Source organism: Chelonia mydas, chromosome 10 (genome assembly GCF_015237465.2).
Source record: "Chelonia mydas isolate rCheMyd1 chromosome 10, rCheMyd1.pri.v2, whole genome shotgun sequence".
NCBI classification, from domain to species: Eukaryota; Metazoa; Chordata; order Testudines; family Cheloniidae; genus Chelonia; species Chelonia mydas.
The window spans coordinates 40,794,966-40,817,709 of record NC_051250.2 but is presented as its reverse complement, the minus strand read 5'-3'; the positions used below and the strand labels follow the sequence as shown (position 1 = coordinate 40,817,709).

Here is a 22,744-nt window from a genome sequence, read left to right as displayed (position 1 = left end):
GGACAAAAGGCAAGGGCCTGTGGAGCATGTGGAAGGATTCATGGGCCCCCTAACTGATATGGAGGTCACCTCCTCCCCACTAGTTTGGAAGATAGCAACAGGGAAATTAAGCAAAGGCCAAGGATTGGCCCTGCTTTGAGCAGGGGGTTGGACTAGATGACCTCCTGAGGTCCCTTCCAACCGTGACATTCTGTGAAAAGTCAGGGTGAGCCCTAGAGATGTTTCTATGTTGTGCACTAAGAATGTGAGATTCAGGGAGTATGTCCCATTTCATGGAACAGAAGAGGCAGGAGGGAGGGGAAGAAGAGAAAGGCTAGCAGGCAACAAGGTGATAGTCCCAAAGCTGGCATCACAGGAATATCGAGAGTGACTGTAAATTACTCCCATTAGGAAAAGGAGAAACAGGATTCATCGGCTTAAACTGCAACCTCTCACAGTCTCCATCTGTCAGCACTGAGCTTTTCACTGCCATATATCAGCAGAGAGGAAAGCAGGGCAGAGCCTTGCAGAGGAGGAAGGTGCAGTAAATCAGCACTGCTAATGCTGGCCCACTTTTACTGCATCAGCAGCCTTTTATAAAAAGAAAGGTGGGGGGGGGGGGGGCAGAAGAGAGGTTTCTAGGACAGTCGCTCCAACTGCAGAGTGACCTCCTAGAGACAGGAGATAATTACATTCCTTTAAGGAGAGGACATTTGTGTTGGGTTATCCCAAAGTGACAAGGATACATTCTATTTTATAGCTGGATGTTTACAATTCCACTAGGACAAAGACTATTTCTAGCTTGCAATCTATTGAAGGGAGCATGATATGGAATAGTAATATTCCAGAGCCTCCTATGCTAGCTGGTTTTCAACTACGGCTGAGACATTAACCCAATGCTTATTCTGCCAGAGAGCCTTGGCTAACTGGCAGTTGTGTTTTACTGTGCAGATTGCAATTAAGCAGCAGAGACCATACTGGTTCACCTGGATCAGGAATTTAGCAACAGAATCATAGAAATGTAGGGCTGGAAGGGACCTCAGGTGATCATCTAGTCCAGCCCCCTGCACTAAGGCAGGAAAAAATAAACCTAGATCATTCCTGACAGGTTTTTGTCCAACCAGTACTTAAAAACCACAAGTGATGGGAATTCCACAGCCTTACCTGAAAGCCTATTCCAGAACAATTTAATTTTTCCTAACATCTAACCTAAATCTCCCTTACTACAGATTAAGTCCCTTACTTCTTGTCCTATCTTCTCTGACATTGAAAACAACTGATCACTGTGCTCTTTTTAACCGTCCTCAACATGTTTGAAGACTGTCACGAGGTCAGAGTCATCTTTTCTCAAGACCAAATATGCCAGTTGGTTTTTTTAAAACCTTTCCTCATAGGTCAGGTTTTCTAAATTTATCATCATTTTTGTTGCTCTCCTCTGGAGTCTCTCCAATTTGACCACATCTTTTCTAAAGTGTCACTCCCAGCAGTGGACACAGTACTCCAGCAGAGGCCTCACCAATGCCAAGTAGAGTGAAACAATTACCTCCTGTGTTTACATACGACACTCCTGTTAATATACCCCAGACACACATTTGCCTTTTTTGCAGCTGCATCTCCTAAATGATGACTCTCATTCAATTTGTGATCCACTACAATCCCTAGGTCCTTTTCAGCAGTACTACCACCTAGCCAGTTAGTTTCCACTTTGTAGTTAGGAAGAAAAAAATCAAATGCACAAATTTAGTTCTTTTCTCTTCACTCTGGATTTAGATTTCACTTAAGCTTTTGAGCAGTAGTGTTTGGTCAGAAAAGCAGAGGACTGGAAGCCACACTGTAATCCCTGCTCAGATACTAACTCGATGTGTGATCTTGGACAAGCCACATGCTTTGCCTCAGTTTCCCCATTCATAAAAATGGGCTAATAGCTTTCTCATTCATTACACCTCAGAGGTAATTTTTATGAAGTGCTTTTATGCATCTTATTTTTATTTCTACATCACAAAAAAGAGGAAAATAGTTCCTCAGTTTGAAGAAATTTTTAATATAATGTGTAAGCAGATAACACGAAAGAGGACCACTTTGAATTATACTTCACTTAACAATAATTTTGTAACTAACAATTATGTTTGAGCCATTCTGAAAGCAAGAGGAAATTCTTTATATTACTAGCACCAATTTCCTGTTAGTTAGAAATTGCATCTGTCCATTTAGTGCATCCTGGAAGATAATCCAGTGACAGAGAGAGAGCTCTCCTAGGAAGACAAACTGGGTGCGAGCCCTTTCCCACCCCCATATCTTCAAACACTTAACTATGTCACAGCCACACAATACACAGCACCACAGGGGTCTGACATGGTATGTTTAGAACTGATCCCTGAAAGAAAATTTCCTTCCAAGCACAAGTTTACAATGCTGCTTTTGACCTGTGGATGGAATTTGGTCCCAAGCTTCCAGTGAAGACAAAGGGAGCTGTATGCACATATCTGTGGGTAGAAATTGATAAGTAGGGAGTGCTGGTGCGCAGATGAACAGTTCACAACCATGCCCAGTTTCCCATAATCTTTTGAATTTTTAAATGGGAAAAATTACATGTCAAGCAACCAGCTAAAAATACAAAGGGTTATGGGAATACAAAGGTGGCCTAGCAGAGGAAAACAGTGGGTCCAGTGCTCTTTCCATATTTACTATGCATAAAGCAGAACAGAAACATGTTTTAGTCTCCCACTAAATCGCATTAAAATTCTGGTTTTGTCTAAGCTGAAAAACTGAGTAGAGAACTAATAAAACAGTGACATCAGAATAAAAATCTTTGCCCATCAACTGCTCAACTTTCAGTAAGGCAACCCCAAAATATAGTTTAGCGTGGTGCTATCTTCCATGTTCATTTACACTGTCTACAACAAGGGAATTTGGGGATGGATGAGAAAAGAAAAATTCCATGTCTTTAAAGGGGACATAATATTTTTTATCTGCCTTTTTGCATATGAATGGTATCCTGGCTGATGTCTGCCAGATGGTTTTTGCTGGGTCTAGCGGGACCTCATTGTTAGGGAGCGCAATATAAGCTGATGACAAAGTATGCAGGATGTCAAGCAGCTTGTGTTACAACTCCTTCAGTTCTCTGAGCGGAATCTGTAGTGAGTCCGCTACTCTCTTAGTAAGGTCCTGGAATTGTTTGAAGTCATCTGCAATGGTTGGTGGAGGAAGCATAACAGCTTCAACAGGAGAGGACGAGGAGATGTTTGTTGCTGAAGTGATCTCCTTGTCCAGTCTTGCTTCCTGTTCCTCAAAAGTCTCCTCTTGAGGATCACAAGCTGAGGGGGATTGTCTTCCTCTATGCCGATGTGAAACATTCAAGGTCCTAGAGAACTGTCTCTCTGCCCATGGTCCCAGTACAGCCATTGAGGTGGTGCAAAGGACATTGGTGATGGCATCCAAGGGTGTCCATACCAAGTGGGTGTGCCTTGTCTTTTATGGCAGTACTGTGGCTCTGAGACTGTTCTGGGTGATTGGTCCCTTGATGTTGCCCTGGAGAGCTTTCCACTGAGAATGAATATATGTTATTCTCATCCTCCTCTTCCTCGTTGCTCAATAGAGGTGGAGCAGTTAAGGAAGCTGACGGTGATTGTCTCGGCACTGTAGGGAATTCAGGAGACCGAGATGCAGTTGGTACTACAGTTGTGCTGGTACCAAGGATTCTGGCACAACAAACTGAGACCAATAGGTCTTTGGTGAAAAGGAAATGGAATTCCTGCGGTACTGTGGTAGCAGTCAGTACCGTTAAGGCCTGCCAAGAGCGACACAGAGGGAGTCAACGGTACTTGCAGTCTTCAGTGCTCTGAAGAGCAGAGATAAGATGGTGCGGTCAAAGTGCTCAGTACCAAGGCTCACCTTGTCTCCAGCAATGGCATTTTAGTGGCGCTAGTACACATTCTACTGCTCTTTTCCCCTGATGGTACTGATGTTCACGAGCCTGTGCCCTTCAGGTCTTTAGGTTTACTGGCAGTACTAGTACTTGAGAAGTCTCTAGCCTCATGGGGTCCCAGTCACCGGTCAGTTGTAACCAAGGTGGTTGACCTTGCTGTGGATCTCTTTTTTCCCCGGTCAATTCTTTAGTCTGGGGACTTATTGCTCGCTTTTTTGAACTTTTCTGAGAGGAATCACTACGTTTCCTCTTTGCAGCCACTGGAGAGTGCTGCATGGAAGACGTTGATGTGATTGGTCTTGTCAGGGACTGCTATGCCAGGGATGGGGAGGAGGGAAAGTTGTTCCAGGTCTGGAGGCTGGTGTAAGTGAACTTTCCACCATGAGGAGTCTGAACTTCAGCTCACGGTTTTTTCTTAACCTTTATTTTAAATTTCAGGCAGAAAGTGCACTTCTGTGGTATGTGGGACTCTCCAAGGCAGCAAATGCAGCACAAATGGCCATTGCTAACTGTAATAGCTTCGCTGCAGGACAGATAGCATTTAAACCCAGGAGCCAGGCATACCCTTGTCAGGTTTCACTTCCCAAAAGGGAAGAGATGAAGAAAATAAACTAAGGACAGGGAGATAACTATCTTCGAAAACAAAAAGAAAAATTTTTTTTAAATAAAAGGAGAATATTAACCTAACGGAAACACTACTAGCTACACTATTAACTGGAAATGAAATTCAGAAATAAATTGGATTCTGCTTACTCAAACAGCGCTCATTTAGATTGACATATATACAGTAAAATTACAGCAGGGAAAGGAACAGAAAAAAAGACAAGCATCTCTGATGCTGTTTAGGTTATATCTTTACTGATACCCCACAGCAAGTTGTTCCCAGATTTTATCTCATGAAAAAAACACTATTCTGTTCTGTATGCAGGCACTTTCACATTCAGTATCACATTTGCAAAGTTACATCTGCAGTTAAACATATTCATTTGCTTGTGCTTAATTTATGAGTGCAAATAGCCAATGTGCACACTCACGACCAGTCAAGTGCTAAATGGCCACATGTGCATGCTCAGACCCTATTTGTGCATCACATTGAGTATATGGACAAATAAATTAGGCACATGCAAATGTGTACACCTAACTTTGGCCCATAGGTAGCTTTTTGGGTTAGCTTGCTACATTATTTGAGCAATAAACATGCTAATCTACATTTCCTCCTGATAAGGCAATAGCAAAGTTAATTTCTTTGTTTTCAGCACTACTGCTAGACCATAGTAGTCTAGATCCAGAAGAATGATCTTTAAGTCTTGGTTCCAGAATTTTTGAACTACTATGCCATCGCAGTATGAATATTAAAAAACTCCCATTGAACTGGCAACAAGGTTTATTAGTTGGGAGAAACCGGTATACTCGTAACATACAAACTAGTCACTTAGTTTTAGAGTAGCAGCCGTGTTAGTCTGTATTTGCAAAAAGAAAAGGAGGGCTTGTGGCACCTTAGAGACAACAAATTTGAGCATAAGCTTTCATGAGCTACAGCTCACTTCAATGCATCCGAAGAAGTGAGCTGTAGCTCACAGAAGTTTATGCTCAAATAAATGTGTTAGTCTCTAAAGTGCCACAAGTACTCCTTTTCTTTTTAGTTTAGTGACATTCTACATTTAAGAGGATACATGTGACACCATATATGCTCCAGCTTTTATACAGTGGTTCTTGCAGTAGCAATAAATTTAGTGAGTAATCATTTTCAACATAATAAATTTATATGCAGTTCTAGGAAGACATTGGTTCTGCAGTTAAACATGTAATCACCAGTAGCTTAGAAGACCCTCTTAAATACAGTCCTATGTAGCCACTACACAGGAAAATAATTTATATTGTACAAAAGTTTTGAGTTTTCCTTCAGCTAAAAAAATTTGCCTGCCACAATTTTCAGGATGGTTAAAAAGAATTCTCCCATTCCTCCACACCCCATACTTTGTATGTCTACAAATTTGTTTAATGCCTATTGGCCTAGGAATTAATAGTGATATTGTACGGAGTGGCTTCAGAATAGGGTTCAGGAGTCCTCAAGTTACTGACTGCTGTGCAATCTGCAAGTGTAACTCCTCCAGAGAGAGTGGTGCTTAACAGCCATTAACTTATAATTGGTAATGATTACTCAGTCACAGGTATTTATACATAATTTCTATGGAAAGTGGTTAATGTAATTAACTATTTTTCTGCCTCTATCCTTTGTGCCAATGGTTCAATCTAGGAAACTGAGTTTTCCCTGTGAAAGCCACAATCCCATGTTTCTACCACTGCTCAGTAGTACCACCAGGTTTTCTCCATGTCTGCAGCTATCCTTGGGCAGCAGAGTAACAGCACTTTTGGGGCATGCACAGCAGACATGCCAAACCCGCGGAAAAAAACACAGAAATTGGGCTTGTTTTTGGTTTAATTGGCTTGTGAGTTGCTTGTTGGCTTGTAGCTTGTTGCTTCTTTATTTTGATCAGCTCCTGGCAAGCAGGGGCAAGGGGAGGAGAGAGTCAGGGGTACACAGCGGGCCCACCACAGTCCCAGATTGCCGGGGGGATCTAGTCCCATAGAGTGTTGGGGTTCTTAGGGATTGGCTTGTTTCAGCCTTGTTTTGAAATGGGATTAGCTTGATTTTTGGCTTATTGTGAAAGTCGGGGTGCTTATTTTCCGTGTGAAAGTTGGTCACTCTGATGCACAGCCCCATGCTGCATCTTTTGACAGAGTGCTCTAGGCTGGCCATCTTTTCCCCTTATCAAAGCTAAGAAGCTTTCCTTCTCTCTGGAAATGACTTGTAAGGGTCACCCCTAAGAGCAACAGTTATTTTACTTAAAGCAATAATTATTTAACAAGTTGAGCAAAATCACAGTAAACAAGATTAAGAGGCATAAAATCATGGCCAATCTAAATCCTGGAAAACAGGCTCACTAAATACGGCACAATCTTCTATTAAACTGATTCAAGCAAAGCGATAGAACTTGCATTCTTAGAGTTAAAAGAACAGGACTACATGTGGCACCTTAGAGACTAACAAATTTATTTGAGCATAAGCTTTCGTGGGCTACAGCTCACTTCATCAGATGCATAGAATGTAAGAGGCTAAATTAGCTAATTTACACTTGGTATGGGTACTTCCACCTTTTCATGTTCTCTGTATGTATAAATATCTTCTTACTGTATGTTCCATTCTATGCATCCGATGAAGTGGGCTGTAGCCCACGAAAGCTTATGCTCAAATAAATTTGTTAGTCTCTAAGGTGCCTCAAGTACTCCTGTTCTTTTTGCTGATACAGACGAACACGGCTGCTAATCTGAAACCATTCTTAGAGTTGTGTGACTGTGCTCAAATTTCAGTCAGACTCCTTGTCATAAATATAAAGGGAAGCATAAACCCCTTTAAAATCCCTCCTGGCCTGAGGAAAAATCCTCTCACCTGTAAAGGGTTAAGAAGCTAAAGGTAACCTCGCTGGCACCTGACCAAAATGACCAATGAGGAGACAAGATACTTTCAAAAGCTGGGAGGAGGGAGAAAAACAAAGCGTCTGTGGCTGTCTATATGCTGCTTTTGCCGGGGATAGACCAGGAATGGAGTCTTAGAACTTTAGTAAGTAATCTAGCTAGGTATGTGTTAGATTATGATTTCTTTAAATGGCTGAGAAAAGAATTGTGCTGAATAGAATGACTATTTCTGTCTGTGTCTTTTTTTTGTAACTTAAGGTTTTGCCTAGAGGGATTCTCTATGTTTTGAATCTAATTACCCTGTAAGGTATCTACCATCCTGATTTTACAGGGGTGATTCCTTTACTCCTATTTACTTCTATTTCTATTAAAATCTTCTTGTAAGAAAACTGAATGCTTTTTCATTGTTCTCAGATCCAAGGGTTTGGGTCTGTGGTCACCTATGCAAATTGGTGAGGATTTTTACCAAACCTTTCCCAGGAAGTGGGGTGCAAGGGTTGGGAGGATTTGGGGGGGAAAGACGTGTCCAAACTACGTTTCCCAGTAAACCCAGTTAGAGTTTGGTGGTGACAGTGGATATTCCAAGGACAAAGGATAAAATTAATTTGTACCTTGGGGAAGTTTTAACCTAAGCTGGTAAAAGTAAGCTTAGGAGGTTTTCATGCAGGTCCCCACATCTGTACCCTAGAGTTCAGAGTGGGGGAGGAACCTTGACACTCCTGATCAGCAGTGAATTTCTTCTTCCTCTCCCCTCCCACACAAAATGCCCTCTTGCCTTCCTAATTACGTTTTCCTAATTATATATTTTAGAGAGCTTATCACCACTTTCTCCTTATGAGCACAATACCCAACATTTAACAAAAATTCACTATCTCTAGACAGTCTTTATGTAAAGATCCTCTCTCAGAGCCCACTGGAAAAAGGAACACTTTGAACAAAGGCACGCATTTGACAGTATTTTTTCATACATCTTGACCAGAATACAATCTTTTTAACACAATAGTTTTAAGCCTCAGGAAATTGTTTGCTTTCTTTGTCTGAAGGTGTTAGAACAATGTAACTCACTTTTAACCATAATTTTACAGTTATTAGGTTTTCTTAATTTTATTTTAATATCAAATAAGTTGTCTCTTGGACTGCACAGTCTGTTACCTCCACTTTCCTGCTATGCTTAATTCAGTAGCTCAGCCATACAACATATCTTCAGTCAGGGGCAGAGAAGTTCCTGATGTATCCATAAACAGTGTTTGACTTTGCTGAGGGCCTTCCTTAGGTAATATCACAGGAACATATCAAATAACTGAGGTCAGAAGCTACCCCCAGGGATACCAAAAAAACCAACAACCCATTTAGAAGACAATGATCTGTCTTTCCTTGTTACTTGCCATTAGGACTGGAACAACAGCAGACAAAGCTTTACACTTTTTAATTGAGCTTGAGGATAGGTTGGAAACAGAACCCCTTCAATGTAAGTTTAGGGACTCAGTATATGACAGACCTATGTAAAGGCAAAGGGCAATACAAAACCTGAAAGGGAGTGAGGTTTACATAGTTGGTTATGAGAATTTTGTACCTTGCAGACTAATTAGCTGCCTTTTCTTCTAACTGACCAAGCTCTAACCTGTTTTTTATTAGTACACCAAGTCCAGTTTTAAGCTCTGAAGTAGTTTATACACCTACTGTTAAACAGATAGGGCAGGAAAAAGGATCACATACGTGGAGAATAACTAAGAAACCAGTGCCAACATTTGGTACAGGTAACCTCTGCAAACTGAATCCATACCTTGCCACCAGTGGAATGAAGACTCCGGAGAGAAATCTAGAGCGTGACAACCTAAACTGGTTTACTTTAATTAGTTGCTGGGTTCATACCATTTCCATTCAGTATCCACAAAAGGGACAGAAAAGTTATCATTATACACTGCAAAGCAGTCATAGTGGGGTACAGTTTACTGTAATGCTATGAACCAAAGGATGTGCCTCCAGAAGTCATATGAGCAACTATGATGCCAGTGTGGATGCAGAACATTACTTCGTGATAAGCTAACACAAGGGAAGTAACTCAAGGGAGGGTCACTTGCATGAATTATGTAGTATGGACAAACGCGGAGAGGACTAATGACAAAGAGGACCCAGAAGAGAAGAAAGGAAAGAGCACTGCTCAGACATAGCTTTCAGAAGAGAGAAAAACCGAAAATACCTTTCACTTCTATAGTGAAGTTGGCTGCTGGCGAGTTAGCAAACATGAACACACATAAGTATTCCCCCGACTCATCTGCTCGGAGTTTCAAAATCCTGTAGGTATAAGGAGAGAATGTGTGTTAGCGGTATTGGGAATTATTTTTAGCAATTGAAAGGTCGCAGGAAACCAAAATATATTGGAGATTTTCATTTTTTAATCTGAATTTCAGAATGGTATCACAAACTGGTAAAATTGTGTTGGGTAATTATGATTTTATCCTGCAGTATAAATATGTTGTATTTGCAGAGTATTCCCTCAGCAATAAAATACACAAACTCTAACACACTAGAATGACAATCAGTATTAATATTTCCACACATGAGGACTTTTCACTGTCTTCTCCATTCCCTCTGTTAGCTCTGTTCTTGTGAACCAGCTAGGATAATGCTACAGTTCTAGTTTTGGAGACTAAAAATATCAAAGATATTTTATACTTAAAGCCTAAGAATCTTCAATGTCACAAGAAAAGCTTTGACTCAATTGCATGCAGTAAGTTCTTCATCTAATAAAGAGTATTTGCTAAGTTCAGTTGATATTTAGCCTACAAACAGCTTGAGGGTCAGGTAAATAGATGTGCTTTGTGCTGCAGTATTTAACACAGAAGTCACATATCCACTCTGCCTAAAGCAAATGTTGCTAATGTTTCTCCCACCCCTCCCTTTACTGAGATGTACCCAACCCTCTTACAGAAAGGAAGTAATGTGCAGATGATCAGAAAGCCTACAAAAGATGTTTCCAGTAAAAGAGCTATTGAATAGCACAGAGCAATTGTCAAGATTCTTAGAAGCAGCCAGTGAATTTAACATGATACATTGCACTAGCTTCTTTTATCAGAGAATCTCAAAGTGGTGTACCAATATCAAGCCTCCATACCCCCCTTTTACACAGCAGTAAATTAAAGGTTCTTCTGCACTAGAGAAAGAATGGGTGCTTACTGTAGTACCTATGGTTCCTAGAGACAATTGCCTTCATGGATTCAGATTGCAGGCAATGTGTAGCTTGGGGGCACAAACTTGAAACTTTGAACAACACTGTCCACTGATGCTGCAAGTGCACCCTGCTGATATCCTTGTACCACAACACCCAAGGACAATTCCAGCCAATCAATTCCTCCCATTAAATATCAAGAATTTACGGTAAGACTTGGAAATAATGGGGAAGAAGGGCAGGCATTCCCTCTTGCGGAAGATTAACAAGCAGTGCCGTTTCAGGAAGACGGTGGGTGAAGTGTTCTTGACTAAATAAGGACCTGTAGCCCTGCTCTCCCCATCTGGGTGCGATGCTAAATCCAGGGAGGTTGTCTGGTGAAACTGTACAACAAACTCAAAGCTGCTGAATTGCATTGCATATCCCCACCTGCTTAAGCCACTGATGCAGAAGTAGCTCTTGTTGAGTGGCTCTCATGGAACAGATCTTTGAACCAAAGGGCCATGGTTTCCTAGCTAAGCTTAGGGGACAGACTACGTACACTAAGCTATCCTATACTACTCTATACCTAACTACAAGGAGATCAATTAAACTAAGGAAAGAGCTAGCCTGAGGAAACACAGGAGAGTTCTGTATGCTCTCTTTTGGAACAACAACGGAACTGAGGCAGTTGCGCTCCCATACATAGAGTATGTTCATGACATCACCATTGCACAAGATGTCTTGTGCACACCCCCAATGGATGTGGTTTTTCAAGGTAGTTTCACAGCTCAGTGCCAGGGGAGCCACACCTCACAAGAATTTTTCCTTACTGCAAACATCATACAGAAGGATATATGAGTGGGATTTGGGGCATCACCCTCTTATACACCTTTGGACAGGAGATGCTAGGACAGAGATATGGTTAGCATATTCAAAATTACAATCTCATGAGATCAATGTGTGCATGCCAATCATAGAGGGAACTCATGAAAATAATGCTTAAAGAATACTGGCCTGTAACGGCATAGACTCAAGCGTATGGAAATACTAGTCACAAACGTTACAGGCTCCAGTACTAATGCACTAGCTCTATAGGTTTGCCAATTTTGGTTGGATATATTCCTGGAGGTTTCATCACATGACAATCTTTAATTAAGGATTAATCTTTAATTCCTGGAGGGTTAGCAACAGTAAGCTCTGAGCAGAGTTCAGTCTAAAATCTTACTGTGCTGACAAAAATGAGAAGTTCAGGCAGCTGCACTAGTTCGATTATCTCATCCATAATTAGCAATTCCATAATACTCCTGTCTATACTTCAATGACAGCTCAGAGCACTGGCTTTCATCTGTCAAGGCCCAGAGGATGTCTCCATCTGTCGAGTCCAAGCTGGTGGTAATCTCAGCTCAGACTAGCTCTTCTGTTCAGGCACAATATGCACAGATTCAAGAACACATTCTGCAATGTATGTAATAGGATATTGTACAATACATAGTATACTCAGCTGAGAAAGGAAACCATTATCTGTACTTCTATCCATACAATACACACCTGCTCCAAGAAAGTTCTAAAGAGCTGTGCCTTAAATTATGGGATATGTGCAAATACTATGTGGATATGAACTACTCAGGATAGCTATGGAGAACACTGATCCCTTTCAGAATTAGCTTTTTCTAGAACTATTTAGTTGTTCTGTTTAGCCCAGAAATCGCACACCCCTCTACTGCAGATGAATCTCATGCAAACTGTCCAGCCACCCTGTAGCAGAGATGTGAACAGAACCATGAAGTCCTGACTTTATCCTCTACTTTAAATCATAAGGCCACCACGTTTGATGCTATAGTGAAGAGACGTCTCCTCTTACAGACTTACTTGTGCTCTGTGGTGCTGGAATTCTTCTTAGTGCCAGAAATTTCTTCCCCATTCTTCACCCAATAGCTGTAAGTGAGGGGGCTGGGACTTGTGGTGAGGTTACATTGCAGGACGATGGGAGAACTATACTGGTGAATGTTCACAGCCTCACTGGCATTGATCCTGGGCTCTGGAACAAAGTGCACATTAAAGAGAGTCAGAAATCTCAGCTAACAACTACACCTCAAACCCAGGTCTAATGGTCAGCTGGGAGATAGGGAGGGAAGAGAGACTACTGCTTCACTAATTTGGGAGACAAAAACAATCACGAACAGCTGACCACTAGTGAAGGCAACAGTTTAAGGACCAGTTCCCCTATATAAAGAAAAAAAATTTAGATTCTTCACTTTCACACTTCAAACAACCTCTACACACCTCGAAGTAAGATTTTTACAAATCTTTTGCATATGGTGGAACGCAAAGAGGTAAGCTGCATATTTGGTGACTATGCAAGCAAAATCAGCTTCTTTTCCTCACCTCCTGAAGGAAGGAAGTCATTGTTTCTGGGCAATATAATGCAGTTTTATTCATTCAGAATTAAGCAAAACCCTTTCTATATGCAGAAACTTCAAGCAAAAAGAGCCTGCTTTGGTGAATAATATGCATCTCTTTGGGTACCCAGTTCCCAGGAAGAAACCACATGTCAAGAGTCTTAGGAACAAGGCCATGTCTACAAGGGGGATATGCTCTCATTATTGCCATCAGTGTAGCTGCAATAGTACAAATCCCTACTGGAAATGGGCAGAATTTCTTTTTCTGCTGGTCTTATTCCCGCTTGAAGTTAAGGGTAGGCTCCACCAGTGCAAACTGGTTTATAAACAGTTTTTATCCTGTCCACATGAGGGTGCAGCTTCACCAACTGGTAGCCTGTGAAGGCTGAAATTGGAGCAAATCCCCAGTGTAGACAAGTATGCCAAAGCCCTAGTCCTCATTTTAGTCATCCAGTAAGTCTTCCCGCAAAGTGGGTAGACAAGACTTGACATTCCTGATATTTTTAAAGTTAAAAATCTAGCAGATTTTTTAAAAAGCTTTTAAGCTTTCTTTATACATTGTAAAGACAAAATATTCTCTCTCTTTTGCAGGCCATCTTTAACTCTGGCCCTATAATTGCATTCCACATTTAGGCCAGAAGACCCTGATCAGTTGTGTCCATGACACTCAGCATTGTGCTGTTGCACACATTATATGAATTACAACTGTATGCAAGTTAGTTGCACAGTATAATCCACATCTATCTTTTCAGCATATACCAAGTACTGGAGAGGAAAGAGGAATCTCTGGCTCCTGTTGGGAGGGGGTATACAGAATCTCTGGCCAGAGAGAAAAAGGAAAAGTTGTTTTCTGTTGACCTCATTAGTTGACATAAGTTGGCGGAGAAGGGACAGTATGGCTGGGTAAAAGGGCAGCCAACAAGGGGGGTGAGTTGGTACTTTGTAGCCCATACTGGAAACAGCATTTGTAGTTGAGGGGAGAATATCCAACTTGTACAGTAGTTGGAGGGTGAAAAGGTTTTTTAAATAAAGGGGGAAGAATAGATTTCCTACCTTTACTCAAACGAGTATGACTGGGAGTGTCCTTAGTTTTATTTACTAGGAATCATTTTCTTGTTCACTTGAATAGACTTTGCTTTCAACACTGAGTCCCAGTGGTACTCCGCTGACAGGTTTTTAGTTCTTTTCTGAAGCCTTGAATATCTCACATTTCAATCCTGAGTGGCAGTGTGAGAACTTATAAATTGTACGAGTCCAACTATATATCTGAAGCCTTGCAGAAATTAGCATTGGGAACTTGGACATTATGAATTTTCTCCTTAAATTTGAAAGCAGCATTATGCACAATTAAGGGCTAATATCCACAACCACCAAATTTTGAAAGCTGGCCATTGGAGCTATGAGTGGACAAAATGCCTTTCCAAAACTGCAAAGCAAGGATTTTTTCTACTGAGACTAAGAAAAGATCTTATCTACCTTCAAACTAAAAAATTATTAAGCATGAGAAATCACAGGTTTAAAAGATGAGAGAACTTTTGGCGGTTAGGCTTGGAAAAATGCCAATATCTCAGAATACAAGAACTTCCTTTGCATTCCAAACAGTAGGAGAGAAAACTGCAGATGGGTTGCCAGGTGTGGGTGTGGTTTATACAAACACATTCATATAATTCCTGATTAACATTCCATAGCCATGTCTGAAAGTTAATGAAGAATATTTATTCCAGTTGGTTTCATATATCTTGCTGACAGCTATTTTAAACATATTTGGAGTATAGATTAAGTCACACCATACAGTCTTCTGAAGTCTCACCTGTAAAGCACTTGGAAAGCAAATTATTAACGCAAATTATTAAATTGAATCGGGAAAAAAAATGAGGCACCATGAAGGTTATATTGTTATTCATAATGTAACATTAATCTCTACAATAATATAGTACTTGCCCTTCTTGCTGCTGCCCAGCGAGGCAAAGTGAGAATCTGACTACTGATGACCAATAAGCTCCTTACGTCACCACTTGATATGTGCATATCTTTTTCTTCCTAATTCTACGAGGTTGGCTATGCAAACTCCCTCTTGCAGTTACTTAGAAGTCCCAATATTAACCACCCCATCCCAGATACAATATTGCAGCTATCAAAATGCTGGAGTTCCTTCTATCCTTTCTTGTAGAAACTTTATTACTGTCCATCAGCTGCAACTCTGCCCCACTATGTCCTGCAATAGGAATTTTACCTGTGCAAGGATCACAAGATCAGGTCCTAGATGGAGGAAAATCATTTGTTTACCACTCCACCACTACTCTCCTCTCCCTTCATACCCCAATATTACCCCCAATGAGCAAGCACACAAGATTTTTTCACCTAATCAAAAAATACTATCAACTGTGAAAATACCCCTTTGAAGCAACATTAACTCAATTTCTGGGAATTTTGTAAACAGACATCAGCTTTACTAGAACTGCCTGATATTTGCTTCTGTTTTACAGATTTTCATTCAATATGAAAAGAAATATCTTCAGTTTTATTTATGTCAATGTACTATAAATAGCATTTTCCTGTCAAAAGACGAAACTGGTAAAACAAGTGCACTGGCCACTGTAATAGTGAACTGGATAGGTTTAAACAGAGTCATTAGTAGAGGCAGTCTGATGCTGTCTGCAGTACACTGGATTGAAGCCATGGACACACTATGGTGGTGGTTACAGTGCACCATGAGGTGACTCTGGAATGGAAAGCATACATGCTGCCATCAGAGAATGTTACAAGCATCATACCTTCAAAAAGCAAGTAATGGAAAACAGTTTTAATCTAGTCTACAGAACTAAAAAATTTGTGTAATAGAGACTTAATCCAGAAATCCTTTGGGAATTGCTTTATTTTTCAAATGTTTTTCATATTTAGCCAATAACGGACCATTTTAGGTCTGCTTTTCAGACTGTAAGTTGATGACCTGGCACTCAGAACAAACAAGCTATTTGGGACTTTAATGGCTACCTCTGCCAGTTTAGACCTATTCTTACCCGCCTGTCAGTTACATAGTAATGTTTGTGATATTTACAGGTGGTCGCTTAACAGTTTGTGGCGCTGAATGAAATAATGGGAACCAAGTGAACAAGCAGCCTTTTTACAGGACTTGTTGGGAGCTTTCATATCCATCCTGGGAATATATGGAAATTACTAAACAGATGTTTGAAGCAAGAAGAGTTAAAGACTGAGAATGTAACTTAGAGTTTCCTGATGGCTGATCACTTTAAGTATTAAAATGTAAGCAGAAGACACTAACGTTTCATCAATCTGTAAGAAAGCAGACAAGCAAGCAGGCATTGCTGTTTAGTTCTGAGGAGATAATGCATTGTGGAAGCGGTACAGGGTTAGGTGTACACAAAAAAAAGCCGTCCCACTCCAAAAAGGAACATCCTGAAGATCCTCATGAGGACAATCCTCCCCATACCTCACATTTGAGGTGTCAATTTTATATGAGCAGTGGTTTTAAAATAAGTGCATCCTACTGGAATCCACCATCTTGTGGAAAGGCAGCATGGGAGCCTTAGTGTCTAGTTGGAAACCAACTTCCAGTTCTCCTAACTGTTTAACTTTTCAAATCAGTATTCAGTGCTAATTTTCACTGCATTCTGTTTTGATATTAACAATGACATTTCGTTTTAGCCACCACAATTAAAGCAGGCTCTACCAGTTTACTGTGTCTATTTTTGAATGCCCAAGATGGTGTCAAATGAGATCAGTAGAAGAGTGACCACCACTAGCCGAAGATTCCAACACCATTTTAAACAGAAGCCTTCATTTCAAATACAATTTAGTTAACAAGCTGTAAGATGCATCTCTCCTAATGGAAAATTACAGGATAGTTTCTACTCAATGCATTACTGTATTCTGTCTCTGCAATCTTAAACACTCTGGGATACTTCAAACTTATACTCCTGCCTTCCAGGTACAGGTTGAGCTTCGTTAGCTCGGTCTCCCTTCAGCTCCAATTCCAGTGTGTAGTTACCTAGAGGTTAAACCTTAAGAGCTCTGCTTCCCACAAACTACAACAGTTTAAGCCTCCCTTGTGGGCACAGTACAGTTGTTTAAGTGTGTTTGAGAAAAACACTGAACTCACCAATATGAAAACAACAAAAACAAAAGTGTGTCCTGAACACAAGGCACTTGGCAATATAGTCATAATACACAATCCAAAATTAGGAAACACTGGATAATTGAACTGCAGGTATACAAGAGACAAGACAGGGCTTTAACTGGGGAAGGAGATGGAAGCTTAGAACCTCCATCCCAAAAAATACATTCAGTTACAAATGACCTATTTGAGGGAGATAGGAAACATAATTTGAGGCATTTTCATAAGGACTCTATCAGAAAAATGCATCAAGAACTTAATAATTAGCTTTTCATTCAAAAAGGTTCTTCCTCCTCCCAAAAGACTACTAAAAGGAGACTAGCTAGGCAAGGAATAGAGAAGGGAAATACAACAGACCTTCATGGGCAGCAGAAGCAGATGATCATATGAAATAGGAGAGACAAGGTGTGTAATATCTTATATTGGACCAATTTCTATTGGTGACCTGAAGAAGTGCCCGGTGTCGCTCGAAAGCTGGTCTCTCTCTCACCAACAGAAGTTGGTCCAATAAAAGATACTACTTCACCCACCTTGTCTCTCCAATATCCTGGGACTGACTACACTACACTACTGGCTACAACTACACTGTATCTGAGACAGAAACCAGACTTCCAGAAGTTAAACTTGCTGCAGGACAGTTCAGCTTTACATAACACCTTTCCCTGAAATCTGAAGGCTCTTGCTGCTGTGACTGATGTTAATAACTTAGAGGTCACAGTGGACTCAGACGTGAAAGGGCTAGGGAGGGGACAAGCCCTAGGACCGGAAGCTGAACAGGTTTATCAAGTCGAACCACCCAATGTTTTTAGGTTTTAAACTAAATCCATGTCATTGGGTTAATTCTGTTTATTTTTCCACATACATTCACGTTCTTTCAATTTTCCAGAGGCAGGTTCTCTGATCCATCAGTATTGACTGCAGCAAGTCACCTGTTTTCATCCATAATCATTTTCATATTGCAGCACTCTTCTGTAATACTGCCAAGATAGTTCAGATTGGTACCCCACCTGAGCACTAGCTACCAGATTTACGTCTGCACGGGGTTCCTTCAGATACCACTATATCTATTCAACAGATGTCACTACACAATTTGAGAGCTTGAGTTATGCAATATGAAGCTCAATATATGCAGTGAGAAATTACGTTTCTATGCTATCCTGGTTTATGTATACAAACACTCAGAGTAGTGTTAAAGATAACATCCGTCCTCTACTATTCACAGCCCTAAAACATTGAGACATTTACACTAAATCAAAAAACCGCTCCTTTACGTTCTGCTCTTCACACTTGTACGCAGTTAAGTCACTCTCTGCAGGTATTTCATTGTGAATGTGTGTAGATCTAAGCTGTATATCAATCACTACATCTCAGAGAAAGCAAACAGCATTCTTTCTATTCAATGTACATAAAAATAGGACTGAGTGTTAAAATGGTTCTGAAATTTCCAGAACCAAAACTCATGTGGAACCTAATAAAGACAGCAGAAAATGTGTACAAAATCTAGGACAATAAATGGAACAAACAGCAACTGAGAATCAACTCATGCTATCCATTATAAGTTTTTTAAAAGGGATGTTACATTCCCAGTGGGGAGTGATTTGGCTAAAGCTAGTGCACATTAAGTTGATAACATCCCTTCACTCTGAGTGGCATTTACTTTCACACCACCATGTAAGAACAGCTGTATCAGTAATGTACTGTTGCATCAGAGAATCCGTTAGGACACATACTGTTGTTTAGAAAAGAAAAGAAGCTCTATGACTTTACGGAAAAATCCAGGCTTTAAAGATCACATATAACAACAAAATCAAAATGGGAAGGATTTGTACAGAAGCTTATGAACTCAAAACCATGTAAGTAAGGAAGGTATTCAGAGATTCAAAGAAAAAAGAAGAAATAAAAGTGGTTAGATCAGGAAAGAATAAAAACCATAACAGAAAGGCACTCATGAAGAAGCCAGCGACAGGGTGCAGGAAACCTACTATAAAAGTAAAGGGTTGTGGAAGAAAAAAAAAACAATCAAAGACTGAGCTTGTTTTCACACAGGAGCTGTAGGACAGTTGCGTAGATTTCCCCAAGTCCTTTGATCCTACGGAAGAGAGACATAAAAAAAAAAAAAAAAGGTGGCAGAGACACTCTCAAGCATTACAACTGGAGGAATAATCTTGGGTTCAAAAAACAAGACAAAGGGTGGTAATATCAAGGGTCATGGGAGAGGGAGAAGGGTCACTGGACTGCCTCTAGTTACTACACTACTACTACTACACGGTGCTGAACTCACTCTGAAGGACGCTTATCGTAGCCTGGGCTCGAATCCACGTTATGGAGGGATTTTGTCTCAAGTCATTCCTCCTGGGATCGTTGCTGGCCCTGCACTCGTAAGTCCCAGAGTCTTCCAATGTAAGGCGGGTTATTCTCAGCACACTCACGCCGTTCACCCCGTAGGCAGTGTTAATGGTGACACGGCGCTTCCGAGCACCATCCCAGAGCTGTTTGAAAGACTCAGCCCGGTTGACTTCAGCATACCACCACTGGATCTCTGGAGTGGGTTTCCCAACCACATCACAGTACAGCTCAAAAGCATCCCCTGTGAATTTAGTTTCTGACATGGGCGACTTGACAAACCCAGCTAGAGGGAGGGGTAGCAGAAATGCAGTGATAGATCAGCAGAAAATAACAGATGTTATAAAGAACAAAGCAAGTGAGTTGCAGAAAACAGACAAAGGATTAGATAAAACACCATAATTTACAGAAACCAGGTGTTAACAAGATTTTTATAGAAAGAAAGCACAACACACAGAGCGCTTGCTAATTTTGTTGGTTTGAAGGCGTGTTATAGTTTTCATAGCACAGTACATACCCTCTCAAGGAAGATTTCAGAGTAGCAGCCGTGTTAGTCTGTATCCGCAAAATGAACAGGAATACTTGTGGCACCTTAGAGACTAACAAATTTATTAGAGCACAAGCTTTCGTGAGCTACAGCTCACTTCATCGGATGCACAGAATGGAACGTATATATGTATGTTTATCCTCACCCACAACTATTTCACATTTGGGGACAATATATACCTTCAATTCAGTGGCACTGCTATGGGTACCCGCATGGCCCCACAGCATGCCAACATTTTTATGGCTGACTTAGAACAACGCTTCCTCAGCTCTCGTCCCCTAACACCCCTACTCTACTTGCGCTACATTGATGACATCTTCATCATCTGGACCCATGGAAAAGAAGCCCTTGAGGAATTCCACCATGATTTCCAGAATTTCCATCCCACCATCAACCTCAGCCTAGACCAATCCACACAAGCGGTCCATTTCCTGGACACTACTATGCTAATAAGCAATGGTCACATAAACACCACCCTATACCGGAAACCTACTGACCACTATACTTACCTACATGCCTCCAGCTTCCATCCAGGACACACCACACAATCCATTGTCTACAGCCAAGCTCTAAGATACAACCACATTTGCTCCAATCCCTCAGAAAGAGACAAACACCTACAAGATCTCTATCAAGCATTCTTAAAACTATAATACCCACCTGCTGAAGTGAAGAAACAGATTGACAGAGCCGGAAGAGTACCCAGAAGTCACCTACTACAGGACAGGCCCAACAAAGAAAACAACAGAACGCCACTAGCCATCACCTTTAGCCCCAACTAAAACCTCTCCAGCGCATCATCAAAGATTTACAACCTATCCTGAAAAATGATCCCTCACTCTCACAGATCTTGGGAGACAGACCAGTCCTCGCTTACAGACAGCCCCCCAACCTGAAGCAAATACTCACCAGCAACCACACACCACACAGCAAAAACACTAACCCAGGAACCTATCCTTGCAACAAAGCCCGATGCCAACTCTGTCCACGTATTTATTCAAGTGACACCATCATAGTAACTAATCACATCAGCCACGCCATCAGGGGCTCGTTCACCTGCACATCTACCAATGTGATATATGCCATCATGTGCCAGCAATGCCCCTCTGCCATGTACATTGGCCAAACCGGACAGTCTCTACGCAAAAGAAAAAATGGACACAAATCTGACATCAGGAATCATAACATTCAAAAACCGGTAGGAGAACACTTCAACCTCTCTGGCCACTCAGTAAAAGATTTAAGGTGGCAATTTTGCAAAAGAAAAGCTTCAAAAACAGACTCCAACGAGAAACTGCTGAGCTTGAATTAATATGCAAACTAGATACCATTAACTTGGGTTTGAATAGAGACTGGGAGTGGCTGGGTCATTACACATATTTAATCTATTTCCTTAAGTTAAGTATCCTCACACCTTCTTGTCAACTGTCTAAATGGGCCATCTTGATTATCACTACAAAAGATTTTTTCTCCTGCTGATAATAGCTCATCTTAACTAATTAGCCTCTCACAGTTTGTATGGTAACTTCCAACTTAGATGATATATACATACAGATATCTATATCTACATATATATTACTATATGTTCCATTCTATGCATCCGATGAAGTGAGCTGTAGCTCACAAAAACTTATGCTCTAATAAATTTGTTAATCTCTAAGCTGCCACAAGTCCTCCTGTTCTTTTTTCTCAAGGAAGAGGAGTTCTTGGGAGACAGACTACCGAGATAAGCATTTTATGATGGGCTTTCTAGAGTGTCAAACTGGATTATAGGAGACTGCATCAGGGGAACCATTTACAGCAAACACACATCACCTTTTGGAACTGGAAAGCGATGAAATGGCACCAGGGAGCTATGGAAAAGCAGACAGTGAATTATGGTGGTCCTTTTTCTAGCTGCTTGAACTGTTTGGTTTATAAAAGTCAAATGTCCAACAGAAGTCCTTCCCCTGTCCATTTTCAGCCCTCTCATTAAAACAGAAAACTGATCAAACACCTACAGAAAAAAAAAATAGCAAGCTTCTGTCCTATATACCTCTCCACCATGAACTCTACTTTGACCTTTTCTTCCATCTATTCTGAACTTCCGAGACAGGGAATTCCCTGAGATATAAGTGACCTACTTTCTGGCAGTAGCTAGATCATTGCAGCTGAAAGCAGTAGATTCTCACAATCTCTGTTAAAGTATGATAGGGATTTTCATATTACACATATAAAATGACAAAAAAAATTCACTAATTGAGAAACTGACAGCACTGAGTAACTAGATATGTTATAGAGGAAGTCCTTCTGTACCTTTTGTAAAAGATGCACAGTTGTAATTCAGTACTAAAACCATTGGAGCCCCTTCTGTGATATACATTTCCCTGCTATTTACCAGCATTACTACATCAGTACATTTGACTTTGTTTTAAGTTGTCCTCCAAAGCATATTTTGGAAGTGACCCACTGAAAATAGTGCAGATTTAAAGCCAGTCTATTTTGTATACTGAAAATTTTTGAAAAAACAGCTGGCCAGCTAGATTATGCAGCAAAACCTGTCATTTCTATGTTGAATTCTCTCTGGGCACCAGGGATCAGCAACAGCAGCAAGCAGGGAGGGCAGACAGCGTTCCGAACATCTACACCACTGATCATAGATTCATAGATTCATAGATATTTAGGTCAGAAGGGACCATTATGATCATCTAGTCTGACCTCCTGCACAACGCAGGCCACAGAATTTCACCCACCACTCCTACAAAAAAACCTCACACCTATATCTGTGCTGTTGAAGTCCTCAAATTGT

General features: G+C 40.8%; 1 protein-coding gene across 2 annotated transcripts in view; it reads right to left on the bottom strand.

The window, feature by feature from the left end:
• Positions 1–22,744, bottom strand: part of NPTN (neuroplastin) — a 105,056-nt gene that overhangs the window by 23,056 nt on the left and 59,256 nt on the right. For both annotated transcript variants that reach the window (XM_037910356.2, XM_037910357.2), the window contains exons 2-3: positions 12,402–12,570; positions 9,582–9,676 (exon numbers count right to left, since the gene is read on the bottom strand). In XM_037910356.2, the coding sequence (XP_037766284.1) occupies positions 9,582–9,676; positions 12,402–12,570 (264 nt within the window). The remainder of the gene's footprint in view (positions 1–9,581; positions 9,677–12,401; positions 12,571–22,744) is intronic.